General features: G+C 37.2%; 1 protein-coding gene across 4 annotated transcripts in view; it reads right to left on the bottom strand.

Annotated features, from left to right (window-relative positions):
- Positions 1–362: 362 nt before the first annotated feature.
- EXOC5 (exocyst complex component 5) overlaps positions 363–16,868 on the bottom strand; it is a 29,011-nt gene continuing 12,505 nt past the window's right edge. For 2 of the 4 annotated variants that reach the window (XM_087748060.1, XM_087748063.1), the window contains 15 exons: positions 15,967–16,031; positions 15,497–15,525; positions 15,235–15,344; positions 14,710–14,754; positions 14,479–14,619; positions 13,296–13,378; positions 12,617–12,826; positions 12,313–12,348; positions 11,272–11,419; positions 8,964–9,072; positions 8,126–8,246; positions 7,278–7,364; positions 4,458–4,566; positions 3,227–3,442; positions 363–2,751 (listed from right to left, as the gene is read on the bottom strand). In XM_087748060.1, the coding sequence (XP_087604186.1) occupies positions 2,563–2,751; positions 3,227–3,442; positions 4,458–4,566; positions 7,278–7,364; positions 8,126–8,246; positions 8,964–9,072; positions 11,272–11,419; positions 12,313–12,348; positions 12,617–12,826; positions 13,296–13,378; positions 14,479–14,619; positions 14,710–14,754; positions 15,235–15,344; positions 15,497–15,525; positions 15,967–16,031 (1,698 nt within the window). In that variant the 3' untranslated portion in view covers positions 363–2,562. The remainder of the gene's footprint in view (positions 2,752–3,226; positions 3,443–4,457; positions 4,567–7,277; positions 7,365–8,125; positions 8,247–8,963; positions 9,073–11,271; positions 11,420–12,312; positions 12,349–12,616; positions 12,827–13,295; positions 13,379–14,478; positions 14,620–14,709; positions 14,755–15,234; positions 15,345–15,496; positions 15,526–15,966; positions 16,032–16,868) is intronic. The other 2 variants (XM_087748062.1, XM_087748061.1) reach the window with 2 other exon arrangements.

Genomic DNA, 16,868 nt, shown 5'->3' with positions numbered 1-16,868 from the left:
ACACACATACACACCTCCTCTCAGGCATTCATTTGGCTGCCAGCCTGTTAAATGCCTATGTTCTGGGAGCAAACATTAGAAAGGCAATACTTTAACTCATTACACGAACATTAAAAGGCGTATTTGTATTTTGGATAGTACTTTATTGTATTCAGAAGCCACTGGAAATATTTTCCCAAATTACATGCTATAAGAGCTGTAAACTTAAAAATGTGTGAAAATTATAGTTCCCCGCCCCATCCCCATCCAACTTGTATTGTAAAGTAAACTTACTGACAACGTAGTCTTCTCTACAAATAGAAACTCTTTCAGTGTGCGCATGGGGAGGTTTTTTAAAGGAAAGGGAAAGCTCACACCAGTGATAAATTTGGTCAGTAAAATTACTTTTATTCCTTTTTTTTTTTTTAAATAGAAGGGCTTATACAATTGAGTATAAAGATATTTGAAGAACATGGAAATGAAATGAAAGAAGTGTCTGGCAGGAACTCTTTTTATTGAGGAAGAGTTTACATATCTAAGTTTAAGTATTCACCTACTTTTTGCTGCCTCCTGTTAACAGGCCTAATGAAATATTGCACTGAGCATATGCATGGAAAACACAGCTAATAAAGCAAGAAATATGGTAAATACATTTCACACAACCTTAAAATAATTCAAACAATCATACAACAAATTCTGAAGCCCTTCTGTGATCTGCAATTGTAAGATGATGTTCACTGTTCTGAAGTGTTTACAAATTGACACTTTTTTGTAGAAAGATTTTGTATTGGTTAATAAAACCACAGCCATAAAATTGTTGGCTTTCAGTTACAGAGGTAACAGAGAGGTATCATCTGAACTCACATCAGAGCTTTTGAAAAAAAAATGGCAGCAGTATAAGCATGTGCCTCCTCCAGTGTCCAAAACTCTTTGTGGCTTTGCCATGGCCAAGGAACAGAGCTACGCAGCTCAACAAAGCAGCCAGCCTCCCCAAATACTTCGAGACAGTCTGGCATCCGTTCTCTTGTTTACTGATATAATGCTCTGCTAAATATGAAATGAAGCAGAAGAACCTCAACTAACCAAGAGAAGTTCCACACAAGTCTGTCAATATTGACTACACCTGGGAATTCATTAACAGAAGAGGAAAATAATTTTATTTGACCGACCCATAAAGTAAATTTATAGAAATGTTGCTCTGAAGATGGGAGAGAAAGAAGTTTCCATAACATACGCTGAGCCCACAGTAGAAATAAAGTGTTACAGATGATTTCTTCAGGGATGATATAAGTCGGGTTGAAGAGACAAACCACAGCAGTTCCAACCTGTTTTCCACAAAAGCTCACTCTGAACAAAGGTCTATTTACAACAATTCTCAACTGCTTGTGGAAAAGCTACCCTAGATGTTTCAAACACCACTGTTGCTTCAATTCAGTACACGCACACTACGGGTCCACCTCAGAAACACCTTGAATAAACACTGGAGCATAACGGGCACAAAAGTAGCCTGTCTCCAATATTACGGTCATGATCAGTGGAAGAGAAGCTTTTGCACACTTCAACATTTTATATTGCTCAGGCACTGAGGATCAATTATCTTCAGCACAGGAATTTTCAACTCTAGGTTTCTGCTAGAGCCGCTGTCCATTCCTCCCACATATGAAAAAGTGGGCTACATTTTATCCTTTCACTTCTTTATAATTTGAATTTATTTACAGACAAAACAAGAGACAGGAGAAAGTTCTCTTCTATTAACCCAACAATGGGCACCTTCACCTTGTAATAAGAATGCCTTAGGCAAGGCAGCTGCATTTACTTGAGGAACGTATATAAAATTCAGTGTGCTGGCATCAAACAGAAACAATAATGTCAGACCATACAATGCCAGTATGTTCCGGTGGGCCCTTGACTTCGGTACAAAAAAACCGAAAGAATCAAAAAAAAACCCCAAACTTTTCATCACTTCCGTTCTGTTTAGAATGCTACACAATTAATAAATTACATCTTTCTGGGATAGTGTTGCTTTTACTCCTACATCTCAAAGAAATTCCAAGCTAATTAATTAGAGCAAGAAATTACACTGAGCAGGATAACGTTTTAAATGAAAGAAATTACTTAGAAACACCAATCAAAGATAATTTGATTATGATTAGCTGTGCTGAAGTCTAAGTCATTAAAATTGATGAAGAATGTTTTTACACTGGCCTATTCTATGTAATCCATTACCTACACTATGCTCTGGAGTTCAAGTCTAACAAATGGTATCTGATAATTCAATATTGAAGACTAAAATACTTTCAATGCACCACTTGCTTTCCTACACTGACATGTTTCCAATTAAAAAAAGAAAATCAATAGCAAGTAGATTTGCAAACTTCTTCACCGGGAGAACTTTAGCTTACATGAAATATCATTCTGATTTTTACCTGCTCGCCTTCTACGTAGTCATGTTTAAATATGGCTGCTGCTTTATTCTGAACAGTAATTATCCCACAAAAGTTACAACCATGGTTTGTTAAGAAATCATTCCCTGTGCTTTCTCACAACTGAGGCCTGCCCAAAGGTACATTTCTTTCCATGCTCTCAGCTGAAGTGACGAGCAAGACGAGCAGACCTATAGTCAACACGCAGCTGAACAAAGGAGTGAAGGATGTTCTTGTCCAGATTAGCAAGTTGTTCCCCTGAGCAAACTTGCTTTAAATTATCCGGGGCTACAACCAGAAGATTGCAAAGTGCATGCAAGGTATCAAAGAGTTGTAACACCAGCGCAATCTGTGGTTAAGAGAAAAAAAAAAAAGAGAAAGACAGATATTAAGAGTTAGAGTTGCTCCAACTCTTGTGATACATTGTCCACCTAGATTCTCAAAGTACTTCCTCCCTACAGAGGATTTACATCCATCATTCTCTCCTCATGTGTGCATAAATAGATATAGACACATGCACATATACATCTGTAGGGAGATATGCACACATGCAAAGTTGTACATAGAATACATAATAATGCAAACTCAATACTTCTTCAATATACACACGTAGCCTGCAAGCAATAAAATGGTATCAGGAAACTGCTCTTCAGGACTTGATAAAGAACTGCTGGTATAGTGACAGAATATATAACATCAGTATACAAAATGGGGATATTCAAACAGAAATAAACTATTTTTATGAAGAAAAAACTTCTGATTAAAAATAGAGTCCTGCTACTAATTTCGACATGTCTGTACATCACCAACCTGTGCATGCTTACCTTGAAGTCTTTGGCACACTTCCTATATTCAGCCACGTCACAAATAGCTAGCATGCCTCCCATGCAACTGTAGGAATATTGCTGTAGGTGTTCATAGATAAGTCGATGAAAACGAACTCCAAGCTCCATCAAAACCGTGTCCACATTCTTACCATCCATAGATTTTCTAATCTTTTCCACCTGCTTTCTAACATAGCCACAGACTTTAACACAAGCCTAAATAAAGAAAAAAAAAGAATTAGGTAACTTACTTTCTAGAAATCTGTTCTTCTCAAAGTGACTTCCACATCATAAGCTGAAAATCATCACTAAGTCTTTAAACTTCCCACAACACATAACTGAAATTAGTAATTTTCCAATTAATAATTTTCCAACAGGTTTTATTTGCCACATAAAGATGCAAAAATGCAAGTAGAAAGACGGATGCAAGACAATATTCAATTCAGTTATACTTTATATCAGTTCAGAGTAGAATAGTTAAATTTGGGCTTTTAATTCAAACAATGATCAACCAAGGGTGGGGGGGAATTGATTAAAAACCTCTTGTCAGCTGCAATTATAAACTCAAATTAACAGCCATGGAGGCATCTTCACCCTTCCCACATAGTACCAGACTCCATGTCCTACTGCTCCACTTCTCCCATTCCCACCTGGCTGCAGGTAATCAGGCAATGCGCTCACTTCTTCCCATTGACTGTAATTTGTTCTCCACTCCTCTCTGCATTGTTCCCTAACAAGGGCCTAATGTAATCCAGCACTACAGCTTCTCAGCAGCCTGTAGGCTGGGATTCAGACAGATGCGGTGGTAGAGACAAGGTTCTGCAGCAAAGAATGTTCATGCCATACCCACGATGCTTTGTCATGCTCCTGCCATTCTAAGGGGAAAAAGCAACTAGAGCGTACCTGATTTTCTGAAACTCATAGCTTAAAGCTAATTATCAGCTAAAAACCTTGTTCCAAATCTGGGCCTCTTGGGAGGGGAAAGAATGTGACAGTTCATCCAGCACCTACTGATTTGTCTGACACTAGATACAAAACTGCTAACGTTCCTTTTCAGTTTGAGAAAATAGTCCACAACAGAGTTCGGAGGTGCTTAGTGCAAAATCGAAGCTAACTAAATTAATCAAATGCACGTGTTGTCTAATGCATGTTTGGTAAGGAACATCTTGTACCTAATAGCACTCCTGAGCATCTGAAGCTATACTGATGAGCAGGGACTCAGTTTACTTACATTAGTATATTGAATCAAAACATTGTTTTCATCTTCTGGTTTAAAATCTGTCTTCTTTTGCTCTGCAGCCAAGATGTGCTTCATCTGTCCAATCATACAATTCAGTGTCCTTTGAAGTTACAAATACAGATTGGGTTTTGAAGGGAACATTTTAATTTCCTTGATTTTTATATTTACATATATTAATATAATTCTATACAAAAGTAAGCAGCATAAAGCAATGACGAAAAAACTCCACTACCTAACATTTGAGTAATCTACAGAAGATACAATAAATGTTTGCTTTTAGTGTAAGAAGCAAGTGGTGCTAAGACATGTCAAAGGAAATACTTCATTTAACAGACATGCAACCGCACATATGCACTCTTCTGAAGTTGCAATGCAATTCTATAGAGACGATACGCTTGATTTACGTAAGCAGTTAGAAAAAGGAGAATCAGCCAAAAAAAAACCCCAATAACCCTAAAAACTCTTTCCTCAAGTTCAGTGTCTTGGAGCACAGCATGCTGGCCAGCTGGTTTTAAAGGGGACACATTAATTGTAAGGTAATCCGTTCAAATCCAGCTCTTCAGAGAAACTGGATAGCATTCTTCAATGCAGAGGGAATCAGAAAGCCGAAGGAAGTATTCCAAAGTTTAGTAGAATTAGATCACATTGCTTATTGCTCAGAAGCAAGCATCAGAAAACACTTGGAAAATGAAGGGGGGGGGGGGGGGGCGGGAAGAAAAAATACCCAAGGAAAAACCCTCTTCCTTTGCCAGAGCTTGGGATTTCTCTTGTTCTCAGGAATCTAATAGAGTTTTACAGTGTCATTTATTTCTCCCTCACAGGACTTACCTTTTCAGCACATTATCTAAGGTCAAGGCCCTGGTTTACTTTAAGTCCAAACTAAAGGTCAAACAGCAATGCAGCGGAGAGAGGCTGCATGCCCTTCTCGGTGCCCATCTTTGCCAGGAACCTCCCTCTGTCTTTCCTTCCCCCTCCTCTCCTTTCCTTCCCCACCCCTCCAACCTCCCCAAAGAAAACAGTCAAGGCCATTGCAGGCCTTGAAGGATTCAAGTTGGGGTGAAGGGGAGAAGAATATATGTATCAAAGAGAGGGGAAAAAACTTTTTTGTGCATAGAGCTCAGACTTGCATTTCAGGTGTACTTCATTCAACAATCCATGTGCCAACAGAAATTTAAAGAAATTATATCTTGCATTCTCCACAATTTCCATTTTCATTAAATACTCCCAGAAGGCTGCTTACACAGAATACAAACTGAAAGAAAACCAGTTGAACTAATTTTGTTTGGCTAATAAACCACTTTTACAGAGGTAGACAATTGCTATGAATGCCATTCAAGAAGCTGCTATTGCACTTTTTCAGATTGGATAAAGTCGAAAGCATCAACATTTAGAAATTTGCTTTTATTTTTTAAATTAGATCATTACTTTAAGCAAGACGATCAATTCTCAACAGCATCAGTGGCACCACAAAGCAGCATGTAAGCAGGCACACAAAAACATTTTACATCTAACATTAATCTCAAAACTAATCTCTCTTTTATACGTGCCAAAGCACAAATGTTTTTGAAGTCTCCACCCACAAACCTTTGAACGTACCATCTTCCAACAGGGACTTGTTCTCCTAAGTCTTACTATCACTTTTAAGAGATTAGTTATTTTACACAAACAGTTACAAACTATTCTAAATGCTGACGACTGACATATATCTGTCTAGATCTAAGCTTATGGCCTCAATGGTTCAAGTATTTCAAATTTTATGTTTAAACCTCCAAGGTCACTTCTGGCAGGAGCAGCTAAAATCTCAATTGCCACTTACACATCCTCTACCTCCACCTTTCTTTTTGCACCTGAAGAAAACGCAGGTGCAAATAACATATCAAATTTCTTCCTCATGTCTCTGCAGAAAGCACCCAGTAGGACACAAATGCAATGCCTGTTTTTCCTATACGGTGCTGTTCTCATCCCTCTCCAGTATGGTGTGATCCTTACAAAAACCTCAGTAATAATTTCCAGAGTAGGCCCTGTTACCCACAGGATGCCTTTTTCCCGTTACTGCAGAGAGAAAACAGGCACAGAAAGCTTAGGTAACGTTCTAGGTTGACTAATGCCACCTTGAAATAAGGAAACGCTACATGCATCCCGGACCAAAGTAGGGCATCGCACAACAGCTCCATTTCCTAATATTAAGCTTTTTAGTTTGTTATTTTCCTCTGCTACAAAACAGCTATGATTTTAATTTACAATTTTTATAGCTGTCTCCTCATTTTTATTTGGAGAAATGGGGAAAAAAAAAAAAAGATTAAATGAGTGACTCACAACCTCAAAGCAAGTCAATGTCAGAATCAAAATTATTCCAGGTCTACAGACTTTTCTGACTAGGTCTAATCCATAGCACTGCACAGATTCAAGCAAATCATCTAACCTATTTTTGTCAAACTTTGCTCCTAATGGAAATCCTGCAAGTCTTTAACCTATTTCAATCATCATTCCTCCCTCCTTTAAAGTAGAAAAAAGTAGTTTGAGACAGTAAGGTAAAACTGAATTATTGCACTCTCTCAACATAACCAAAATCCTTTAATGTCCTTACGAAAGTATTTATGGGTCAGAAATCTGCCACAGAAAATATGACCCTCTAAACAAACAAAATCTAAATTTCCTATGCACAGTAATGCATACTTATGGATTTAATTTTTTTTTTATTAATCAATTTTGTGTTCAGAAATAACTTACCCTTAAAAGGAAAGCTAACATATGTCACAAAGGAGTTTTACAAGAATTAATGATTAACAGAAAGTTTAAATCTCTACTTGCCTATCAATGCCCATATCCAGCTTCACTTCCATTTGTTCTATGATATCCTTTTTCTTCTGAAGGCATTCAGATAATTTAGGAGAAGAACTGCAACAGTATAAAGGGTTGGGTGTGTGACAGAGTGTTAAAATATCAAAACAAATTTGTCTGCTGGGTCTGCTACTTACAGCAGGATTTTGTGAACACTTCCCATCCCATCAGAAAGGACAAGTTTAGATGGAGTTAGCTGGCCTCAGAACAACAAATCAACAGCCTGAAGAGCCATCTGACCCTGAGGAGGATTTGCTGAGTGCTGATGGGCAGTACTGTAATACTCTTCAGGCAGTACTGTGCCTTCTGAGCGGTGCCTCTCAGCTGCTGCCAGCCCCGGCAGGTGAGCGAGCAAACCCAGCTTTTCACGCACAATATCATGCGCATCAGTGTGCTCTACCTCGAGTGTATCCAACCCGTGGCTCCCAACAACATGCAGCTTTCCTGTAGTTCACTTGTGGCTCCCAAGGCACGGCCAGCAGCCCTGACGCTGCCAGCTCAACCCCAGGCGCAGCCACAAACCCCCTCTAGTCCTGGCTTGTAATGCAGCAGTGAGGCCTCTGAGGAACAACTTGTCTCTCCTTCCTATCAATACTCCTGGAGCTCCCTCTCTCCCATTAGTTCTCCAAGGTACCGATTTGTTGACCTTCCCTTCTTCTCTCTCTCATTACAGCATTTTATCTTCCCACATCATCTAGCTGAACCACTCCAACAATCAACTCCTCTTAATGGAGATGAAGAATAAAAAGAAAAAAAAAAAAGGCTTTCTTCACCAAAAATGACCATTCACAAAGGAAATGCTAATCAAAATAAGGTACCTGATCAATGGCATCAGATGATCATTGAACTGCTTGTCGAATAAATGGAAAATAGTATTGGCCTGGTGGACAACATCCAAGAAATAAAGATTTGCATTCTTTGAATCAGAAGAGGGAATGCCTAAAGCAAAGAAGTGGTTTCATCAGGATTGCCATGATACGCAGTCCTTATAACTAGCATGATGATTTTTAAATATGCAGAATTTTTCCAAGAATGCTTAAATCACAGGCTTAGAGTTTCAAAAATTTACCGTGGTGCCATATATAGAATACTTCTCATAGCTATATCAGGTAATAACCATAAGCTTAGAAATATCTTGCTTTTAAAATTTCTAAAAGCAAAATGGAACAGACAATTTAAATATTTCTTCAGAACACGAGTTTTATGCTTTCCTGTAGGAAAGATAGATTCTCACTGTCAGGATTTTAACTTCCTTAATACAAGCAGTTTTCTTATTTACTGTCACTCTTTAAAATGCACAGGTATACAAACAAGCACAGAATTCTTATAGAACATAAGACTCTAAGCCTTAATATAAAAATATTGTCCTGCTATGGCACAGAGAACAATTAAAAGAGGCAGGGAGTGCTGATGTCCCAATTTCTGCGACACAAACGTTTTTGGAGAGAGTAGCATGTTTCCATCTGTGCATCAATTCCTCAAATGGAAGCCACACTTTAGAAGACATTAAATGCTGACTCCCAAATACACAAAACAAATTTCATTTAACCAATACATTCCAAACAAGGCCAATCAATAAGGCACAACAAGGACCTGCAAAGATCATCTGCACAAAAAGGCCAATGAGATGAAATGCTCAGAAAATATTATACTCACCAGCAAGGCCTGTTTCTAATGCATAATCGATGTGTTCAGTACATAAGAACTCTACAAGCATAGAAAAAATTCTGAAAGCATTCTTCGGTAAGTCAGATGGATCAGAGAGCTTTAAAGAAAAAGAAAAAAAATTTATCCTAAAGGTCAGTTCTACATACATTTGAAAGTTTATCCGATATTGCGAAGGGGATAAGCTTAAAATGTAACAAGTATTCCAGAATAATTGGAATTTTATTCTAAATTAAAAGTATCCATACAGAGAACTACTCAGGAACAGCCTTTAGTACGAATAAGCCCTTCGGCATTAACAAATAAACTGAAACCAACACGCCACAGGATGCTACAGAAAGCAAGAGTATGAAGAGTTTCTAATAATAATAATAGTAATAATAAAGGAAGATATTAATTAATAGTTCTTAAAATGCAATTGTCCAGATGTAATCTCAGGAATTACCTAAACTGCATACCGCTGGATGCTGGGAGAAGGTACACAAAAAAGACGATTCTATCCATGCCCTGCCTTTTTTCTTTTTTGCTAAGCTTCTGCCACTGGCCACAGTCAAAGACAGGACCCTGGGTCAGACGGACCTTCCGTTTCACCCAGTGCAGCTCTTCTTTTATCACTGCCACAGTGCTGCAGACAAATAATACAGACTGAACTTCAGCTACGTTTATCACAGTTCAGCTGGAGTCAACGGAGCATGAGAATTTTCATTAAGTGAAGTAATGCCCACATATACAGAGAGCATCTGTACCTTCACGAGCTGTAAGCAACATGGGATTTTGGACAGCAACCTGTCAGTAAATCCCTTTTCTAAAGAAAAATGCAACAGGGCTTTTGCACCTAAGAAACATGGCTTTGGTTTTTAAAGAATTACGTGAAGACTTTATGAAGCTAGGAGTAAGAAAGTTTACTACTGCAATTCAAGTTAATTTACGTAACAACACTCCCAAAGATTTCTGCTGTATTCCCAAAAAAACCAAAACAAACCGCAACAACAAAACACTGTTACAGAGATTTCCAAACACCAAAATGTTGAATATACAGTTACATTCAGAATTACCAACTTATTTTTCCTAAAGCAGTCACAGTTGGGACATGCAGCGTATCTGCATGCATCTGTCATGTGATATAACTATTACAATTAGTTAGCCAGGGACATATTTAACGTCTCTTTTGCATAGTGAGTTGCCCTGACCACAAACAAAACCCTAGCAGCATGTATGATAACAGAGAAGTTATACACCTGTAATTCTAAAAATCTCCTTATATGCCGAGATCCATTTAGCATTGGTTTCCACCCCAATACATACAATTGTTTTCAGACCAAGTAAAATTCTGATCCCAACAGGAAAGGAAAAAAAAAAAAAATAGAAAGAAGTTGTGCACAATTGGGAAAAGTTAGTTTATATCATGAATTTAACAACTGTTTCTAGCAACTACCATATTGAGAAAAATAATGATCTACTGCTTGTCTTGCAGTCACTGACTTTCACCACTACAAAGGCGGTTGGCTCGGTGTGCACAGGTAACAGTGCTGCGTCTGTATTTTGTTATATCTTTGGCCCCTCTGAGTTCATAAAATATTAAAACTTCTGAATATCTAAAGTCTGAAGTTTTTCTGCACTAAGCCAATTTAGAATGTTAGAGGCATTAAAATTTGTTAGAAATCAGTGTAGTTAGCTAATAAAAAAACCCTAGCATTTAAGTTTGCAATTCAATTTCAAGGGTTTTCATTTACACTAAAGTATCAGACAAACAGTAATTGAGAGGCAGTAAAACCAGCGATTTAATCAGAAGGAAAACACTTTTTTTTTTTTTTTTTTTGACTAAAGCATTTAAAGAACAGTAGAGGGTTACCAAGGTAAACCATGTTAAAGATTATTCCTCTCAGCATTTTATTGGTGATATTCTGTAATGCTAGAAGAAATGGCACTTGACACAGGAAAACAACTGTTGAACTATTCTCTATATTTTTAAAGCAGGAAAAAAAAAATTACACTAAAGGCTTCTCAAGTCTTGGGTCTAATTTAGTAAGAAAAGCAATGCAGACAATAGGTTTAACCCTCCCCACTTCTTCCAAAAACAGACAGTATTAAAACCCAGAAAATACAACTAGATCCACATTTAAAATCAAACCCTTAGCCTCCACCATGACCTTGATTCATTGAAAAATACAAAAGAATTAATTTGTTTAATAATGTCCTTCCTTTCTTCCTATCATGCTTCAACTGAAAACTGAACCTCAAGATTTGATTTCACACACAAAATTATACCATTAATGGAGATCACAGGAAGCAAACTTACCCTGTGACATCTTTCAAAAGCTTGTTTAGTTTCTTGCAAAAGGTTAACCACCACTTCTTGCGACAGAAAGGTTTCTCCGTGTGTGTCAATACTTGGCCCCAGTGGTAAGTTTGTACGTTGCCTTATTCTCTCTTTGAGGTCTTGAATACTAGAACAAAGATATACCAAAAGAAGATTTCACTGGACGGAAATTTTGATGCTCAAATTCAACAATGATTTAGGATGTTTTAGTTGTTAACTTAAAAAACAGAACCTAAGACACAGTTTAGGATAGGCAAGCATTAAGACAGTTTTGCAAGCTTAAAAAAAATTGCCAGTAAATGCAAAACTACCACCTCTGATCCCGTGGTCAACTGTGTTCTACCATGGCACGTTCACACATGGAACCAGCTGTTCCCAATTGTGGAATAAGAGCAATTTCTATTGAATCCTATGGCACTTATGCTCTGCGGACCAAGGTTAGCCTCCATACATTCCGTCCCATTGTACTTTCAAAACACTAATGACAGCTTTCTATCTCATCCATGCCCACAAATCCTCTCATCCTCATCCACTATCTCAGCAGTCCTGATTTAGTCAAGCATGCTCCAACACATTTCCATGCATAAAACAACCCATAAAGTCAGTCGCTACAATCAATTTAATTTTCCCCAAGAAAATTAAATTTCATCTTTGTTTTGTAATTCATTTAATTACTTCGCTGCTGCTGTTCTCTCCAAATCACTTTTCATTCCTGACACACTGAACCCAGTAGCTCTTTGAAAGGTGCAGTAGTCTTATCACCTCTGCTTCACACAAGTTTTAATTCTTCCTTTCCCACTTCTCACTACTCCTTTATTAGAGTTTCTCTACCCTGAGGATAATGAAGTCTTGTTTTACCTTTCTCTAAGTCCATTGCATCTTCTGGGCTCATTAAGAGCTTTCTCACTGACATTGCTATGGTCTTTTCCCCTTCCTAGGTCTTGGGAGGGGACCACAAGACCTGGGCAGGTGAAAAAAAATGTATGCTTTTAGATACACATATATACATGCTTTAGGTACCTTAATTTTGCTTCAGTCCTTTTGTGGATCTGGATCCTAAGTTGAAACATAGGTTTAACTGGTATTTTTCATTTCCCATGAGCATATAAATACCATGCATCACCTTTCACATGTACCGAGAGCAAGACATTTTTTAGCAGAAGTTAACACAAAATGACAGCAAATTATAAAAAGCTGTAGGTCATTTTAGAAGCCTGCTCTTTCGCAGTTCATCACTGTACATCTGACATGGCAAATACTATGTTTCTCCCCTTACCGCCTCCCTTCCATTTTGAAACCACAAAACTTCACAGAAGAAACTTACCCTCCAGTGCCAATGGACCTCTTCTGGTGGTTTTTGGAATCATAATAGCGTTGCAGAATCATAGCACTCCTACTTTTCAAATAACCAATTTCCACCTCAATGTAATTCTCCAAGTAGGAAATGAAAATGGATTTGATAAGCTTAGACAAGAAAGTCTGCTTATCAGTACCCAAGTTAAATTCCATCAATTTGCTTGACAGATTAGTAGTTCTTTATGCAAAAGAAACAAAGAAGGGGAGAGGAGGAAAAGGTTGAATTTGTATGAATTACAGCATTACATGTTTGTAAAGTATATAGCACAACGGAATCCTGATTGCGATTAAGACTTCTAGCAGCTTTACATTTAAGTAAGGAATTTCGCATAATTCATGTTTAATTACATACAATACAACTGCAATCAAGTAAGTCACCAGTGAGATGTGGAGGACTGGCTTTTGCACAGTTTTAAAATTACTCTCAAAGATCACTATACTAAGTACTTCCCATTAAAAACAATAATGGCAATTTTAAATTTTCGTTAGGAAAGCAATCATTGTGAAGGTTAATGGGCGTAACAATTTTTCAATTTTTACAAGAATTTTACATTTTTGGCTTCTCTTCCTACGTCTTGATAATAAATCAATCTGTTACAAGAGAATATCTACAACAATCTACAATTTCATCATCAATATATAAATACCTTGTATATAGATCATAGAGATTCTTAAGATACTGTTCTGCATCTGATTTCCTGTGTTCTTCTAGCTGGTCCTTTACGTAACTCTGTAAAATTTGGGTACATCTGTTAGAAGAATAACTATCAGCCACAGGTCCTACTCACTACTTGCTAGATTATACGTAGTTTACTGCAAAGTGTGTATCTTACTTAAGGTAATTCATATATTCTTTGTTTTTAAATCTCTAATTTACAGATCCTGCATTATCTACAGATAGAGTTAAATGCATCTTTTAGAAGGAAATCATTTAATAATATAAAGCAGTAGTGTGTGAAACAAAGACAAAAGACATTGCTTTGAAAACATGCTTGACCAACAAACACAAAATCCCCTCTTTTTAAGAATCAAAAGCAGTGGAGGCCTAGGGGCATTTCTGCAGTTGACAGTAAGCAAAGAAGATGCTTACATATTTGCTTATCATAATACATACACAAAACAGATACAAGCTTAGAGCCTTCTTGTCATTGAATACTTGGATAAAAATATTATTTACCATAAAATAGTATGTCAAAACTGACACACAAATTTGGGGTTGAAAGACAAGCGCAATCCCTACACTATAAGGAGAATAACATCTAGAGGGAAATTGTTTTTTGCAACAAATACTCGTGTTGACTTTACACACTCACTTGAGTGTACTGGCAGGATGGAAAACAGTATTTTCAACTATTCCAGACTTTCATATAAATATTGCATTAGCTGCAAGACAGTATTCACAACATAAGTTCTTTTTGCTTATTCAATGATAACCTCACACATGAAACCCAATTCCAAGAACGAACAGATTAAAGACACTTATTAAATGTGAAACAACTTCTCCTGACATATTCTTGGTAGGGGGCATATAGAAGAAATCAAATATGTGTATGACATCTTGTGAATTAGCTAATGAACACACTGATTCCCCTGTAATTTTACATATTGAATTTGAGTATTTTCAGTTGCAGTGTATTTGGAGTACAAGCAGCTTTATTTGATACAGGCTTGATTATCTGTCTGAACTGTTACAGAGCAATCAGCCGTGATTCTACATCCTTATAAAAGATTGCAAATACTGTAAATTCTCATTAATTGTTATCACTAGATATAATATTTTTGGATGAAAAGTTTCCTCAATGAACTTCAGCATGTTAAAATTTGAAATACCTGAAGTTTAACTTCAAAGATATTTTGAATGAGTTTGGCTAGCACAGTCTCTGGATTGCTAAAGACTTCTCCAACTTGCTTATTCACTCGCTGGCAGAGAATGGCTGCATCTTCAAACACATCATTCCTCAGGAATGCACCCTAGGGTTTTAGAAGCACATTTCATAATATATTTACGACAACTAAATAAATCAACACTCAAAGAGATACATGTAAGACAAAATGCATTACCTCTTGACACTGTTTTATGTACACATCAACGCAATGGGAATAGCCCTATGGAAGGAGCAAAACAACTCAATGTTAAAGCGGGGTCTCCAAGCTTTCAGTATAAAATGAAATCAAGGAAATACAGCCCCTGTGAAAAAGTTACTGAAGAAAAAAAAAAAAAAAAAGATTCATCGAAAGTGTAGACTCTTTCAAACCCATTTTTGTCACAAACCTAATGTAGCATCACTTACCACCACTCTACATGGATATACACCACAAGTTTCAACACCTTCTCAGGAATGAAAGTCAGTTCACACACATACAAGAAAAGATTATCTTAGAAGAATCGTCTCTACTGACACTGCCTCCAGTCCCCCATCATCTGCCTCTTTTATTCCCCTGCATTTGATTTTGGATGGAACATCTCCGTATTTTTGAAGTTATACGTGTTATCTGATATGGTCGTTGGGCCCATGCAAATATGTTCACTTATTGTATCGTGGGTTGTCTTATTTATGTATTTAAATTAAAACCCTCAGGTTTTACCTTAAAATGAAGCAAAACTGCTGCTACTTCTCTCATTCTGGAGATTTCGCCTCTCCGCTGTGCACTGGTAAACTCTTGAATTAGCTGGCACTCTAAATCATGGTACTTACCTGAAGAGGAAAGGGAATAACAGCAAAAATCCATCAGGCTACATAATACAAGCACTGACAAAAACTGTAATCCTGACGGTATTGCATACTTCTTTAATCATCTTTAACAATTCAAATATAGGAATATAGATTGAACTGGATAGATAACTTACTTGCTATCTTTGATTTTACTTCAGAAAATCTGTTAACAACAAAAATACCATGATTAAATTCAAATCCACATCACAAGAGAACTCACAGACATCCTACATCATCAGTAACAGGCACTCTACTTAAAAATGAAAACATGCAACACAAAGATGACAGAAAATTTACATGCTTTATATCCATAAAAACCTGCAAGCATCTAATTCAAATCTAGCATTAAGTCAGCACGGCAAAATTATCCCATTAAAAGTCTGTTAAGCAGTTTAGGATGTGTATGTAAAGATGATCCTACAACACGAGTGTGTGAACACAAATTTGAGAATAGAGGAGAGAGAAATAAGCATACAATCCATCTCAAAAGCTACATGAATCACTAAGTAAAGCACCAAAAAAGTAGACAAGGGAAGCATCAGAAAATTATAGCTACGTGAAGGTTTGTTTTTTTTTTTTAAAAGATGTTCAGATAGAATTTTACCTGTCAAAAGGCAGTTCCTGTGCAATCAAATGCAGTTTCTGAATAATATCAGCTGCCTCTTTAATCTGTTAAGAGTAAAACATGACAGAATTATTAAAGAAGGTCTGATTGTGGGCTATTCCTTTCCTCCCCCTTTACTATCCAATCTTCATACATGTAGTTCCTATTTCTAAAGCTGGTTGAGTTGATATACCTGTGGAAGAGATTACCCCCTTAAAGTTCCTGCAGGTACTTTTATGATGCTTAAGTTTGGGGTTTTTTTTTTAAACATGAAATTATATAGGTCAAAACACGATAAAAAGTCTTTTATTGTATGTTCACATTGGGCATGTCTGTGTAGGTGTCTAAGCTACCTGGACAAATAGCTTATCACTGCACTATGCCAACACAGCTATAACAGCTTGCAGACCAAAGATTCCTCAGGGCTGATTAGATCAGAATGTGGCTAGAGCATCTCATGAAAATTTGCACCCTTCCATTTGGGAATGAAATATATAGCTGTAACACAGAGCTGGCTTAACTGCAGCGTTATACTTTACAAGGTATTAGGATGAAAGTCTTACGGAATCACACCCAACCAGAAGAGATGTCTGTTGAACTCAGGAGTGAAATGGCTAGCAACCCTTTCAAACATGTCAGGAAAAGCACTGGGGAATTCTTTGCAATTGATGAAATTAGCTGTACAGCTGTATCCAAAAAAGCCATGACAATACTTGGCATGGAGAAGGGAGGAAAGGGAAAAAGGGGATAAAAGCAGAGCACAGTTGGAGTACCTCACGTTCTCCCAGGGAAAGAGAAATGGAAGCTGTATTAGAAATGATAAACTCCGAGATCCAAAGCAAAGATCAAGATGAAAGTTAGTTAATCATGCATCTACAAAATATGAATAGTCAAAGCAGCAT

The sequence above is a fragment of the Nipponia nippon genome, unplaced genomic scaffold (assembly GCF_047370975.1).
Source record: "Nipponia nippon isolate SJK-2023a ecotype South Korea unplaced genomic scaffold, ASM4737097v1 scaffold_11, whole genome shotgun sequence".
NCBI classification, from domain to species: Eukaryota; Metazoa; Chordata; class Aves; order Pelecaniformes; family Threskiornithidae; genus Nipponia; species Nipponia nippon.
This window is presented reverse-complemented; position numbering and strand designations above follow the sequence as displayed.